At 56.8% G+C, this 2,532-nt stretch overlaps 1 protein-coding gene across 1 annotated transcript; it reads left to right on the top strand.

Annotated features, from left to right (window-relative positions):
• Positions 1-491: 491 nt before the first annotated feature.
• On the top strand, positions 492-2,399 carry LOC104404330 (disintegrin and metalloproteinase domain-containing protein 2-like; the record flags this gene model as incomplete). Its single annotated transcript, XM_010012735.1, has 6 exons — positions 492-637; positions 727-904; positions 1,551-1,628; positions 1,838-1,909; positions 2,059-2,225; positions 2,318-2,399. Coding segments are annotated over 6 exons (723 nt in total), but the record flags the coding sequence as incomplete, so codon positions are not given.
• Between the last annotated feature and the right edge of the window lie 133 nt (positions 2,400-2,532).

The following is a 2,532-nucleotide window of genomic DNA, read 5'->3' as shown; positions in this document are numbered from 1 at the left end:
TGTTCTGTGCACAGAGCGTTTCTGCCGGAGGATTTCCAGGTCTATAGCGATGACCAAGGAGGGCTCACGAAAGCCGAACCTGCACACGTGGAGGTAACGGTCGTGCCCCGTGTGCTGTGTGTACCCCGTGCTTCTGAACGCAGAGGAGGCGGCTTCCCCTGCTCTGCCCCAACACGGTGCCACCAGCAACTTCTCAAGGCACTAAACCCATAGAATCATGGAATGGTTTGGGTTGGCAAGGACCTTAAAGCTCCTCTAGTTCCAACCCCCTGCCATGGACAGGGACACTTTCCACTAGACCAGGTCGCTGTCCGACCTGGCCTTGAACACTGCCAGGGATGGGGCAGCCTGTTCCCAGGGAGCACAGGTAACAGAGCCAGCGGTGCTCAAACCTCCGCGGCTGGTGCTGTGTGGCCGGGGAAGGTGGGTTCCCAGCATTGGCTGTAGTGTTGTGCTTCTCCCTGTTGTGTGTCCGTTCCCTGTGGGATCAGGGACTGTGGCGCTACCCAGGTCTCTGGGAAGAGGGCACTGAGCCATTGATGTGGCTTTACTGCTTCCAGCGGGACTGCTTCTATGAAGGAGACGTCAAGGGTTTCCCCATTTCACTCGTGGCACTCAGCACCTGCGCCGGCCTGAGGTAAAGTCGTTGCTGCCCCGTGGGGATGTTGGTGTCATTCCACAGTGGTGGAGGTGCCATTCCTGCCACTCTGCTCCTTTGCTTTCCAGAGGGATCCTGCAGCTCTCAAATACGAGCTACGGGATCAAGCCTCTGGAAGCCGCAGCCAGGAATCAGCACCTCGTGTACCCAGTGTGGAACGAAAACACGGAGGCTCAGCTGTTAGCAGAGAAGACTTCCCTTGGCTGGCCCGAGGAGGTGCTACCGGAGCCAGAGGATGCAGCCGCAGTGAGTGCATCTCCTGGTGGGATGTTGCTGTGGACATGGGAAACGTGCAGCTGAAGGATGCCTCCGTTTGTGCAATAATGTGTTGTTTCTGAGTTTATTCAGCGCAGCAGATGCTAAAGGACTTTGTAACTCACCAGTGCTGAGGATGAGGCCTCTGCCTGTGCCCAGAGGGAGCTGTGGGGTGGCCCGAGGCTGGGCGAGCAGCACAGGGGTGCCTTGGCAATGGTTATCATGCAGGAGCTGACCCTGCCTGGTGTTAACAGGCGAAGGGAAGACTAGAAATTGCCCTCTGGGTGTGTGGCATCAGGAGGGCAGGCAGCTGGTGAGGGGATACAGAGCAGTTGGGAATGGCAGGGAGTCCCTGCTCTGTGGTGAGCTGCCTTTTCTGGCCTTTCCAAAACATCCGTTGTTGTAAGCGCAGATGGAATCTGGTCGAGGATACCATGTTGTGGATGATGGAAGGACCGCACCTCCGGGAGCTCGGGGCTGTTTGTCTGACAGCTCCAAATGGCTGTGAAGAGCCGGCCCCGCCCGTGGACCTAACGCTCGCCCCGTAAGCGGTGGCCTGACCAGAGCTGCCATGACCCGCAGCAGCTCTGCACTAACACGTGCAGGGGGGGATGTGTGTGTTTTGTTTTGTTATTAGATTTCCCTAAAGGACAAGCAAGTTGCCAGCAGACCCTCTCGGTACCTGGAAATGCACGTTATCCTGGACAAGGCTCTGGTAAGTGTCTGCCTCCTCTCTGCTGTGAATTGTTGCCTTCACACAGCAAGTCCACAGCTACACAAGAACGTCAAGGACAATTTGCACGAGGCTTGAGAGTCTCTGTGTTAACAGGGACTAACTCCCTTGGGCATGACCAAGAATATGTGTGGTAGGGACCACAGCCCTGCACGGTGCCCTGATGTGCTCTTGTGTTGGTCGCCTTTCAGTATGACTACATGGGAGCAGACAAGGATGTCGTGGTGGCCAAGATAGTGCAGCTTTTCAGCTACGTGAACAGTGTAAGTTGCTTTCGGTCGCATCCTGAACATGTGTGGGATGTGTGGAGGTGCTGTGGGTAATGATGAAGCCACATAGGTAGAGCAAGCTGGATGCTGTGGAGCAGCAGGGCTCTGGGGACCAGCCGTGGTGTCTGTCTGCCTCCCTCCAGATGTTTGCTCGCCTCAATCTCACCATAGTCCTGTCTTCCCTGGAGCTCTGGATTGAAAAGAACAAAATCCCAACCACAGGAGATGCTGAGGAGCTGCTGCAGAGGTTCCTGCAGTGGAAAAATGAGCATCACGCGTCGTGGCTGCAGGACATGATGTTCCTATTTGTGTAAGACGAGGATGGCTGCGAGCGCGTGGGTTGAAAGGGAGAGGAAGGCGCCGTTACACCATGTGTCAGACTGACTCTGGTCTGTTCCCCAGTTACAGGGAGCAGTCCCGTTACGTGGGTGCATCTTCTGCAAGGAAGCTGTGTCTCAAAACCCACGCTGGCGGCGTTGCCTTGGTACGGTACCTCTGTCTGTCTGTGCCCATAACCTCCCATCCCTGTAGGTGATGCGGGGAGCGGTGCCTCAGGAGCTGAGCTGGTGCAGGACCCCTCGCACCGTCGCACCCAGCAGCGGCGCGGGGCTGAGGCC

This window comes from Nestor notabilis, unplaced genomic scaffold (assembly GCF_000696875.1).
Source record: "Nestor notabilis isolate BGI_N333 unplaced genomic scaffold, ASM69687v1 scaffold25534, whole genome shotgun sequence".
NCBI lineage: Eukaryota > Metazoa > Chordata > Aves > Psittaciformes > Psittacidae > Nestor > Nestor notabilis.
Note: the sequence above shows the minus strand (reverse complement) of the source record. Positions and strands in the feature narration are given on the sequence as shown.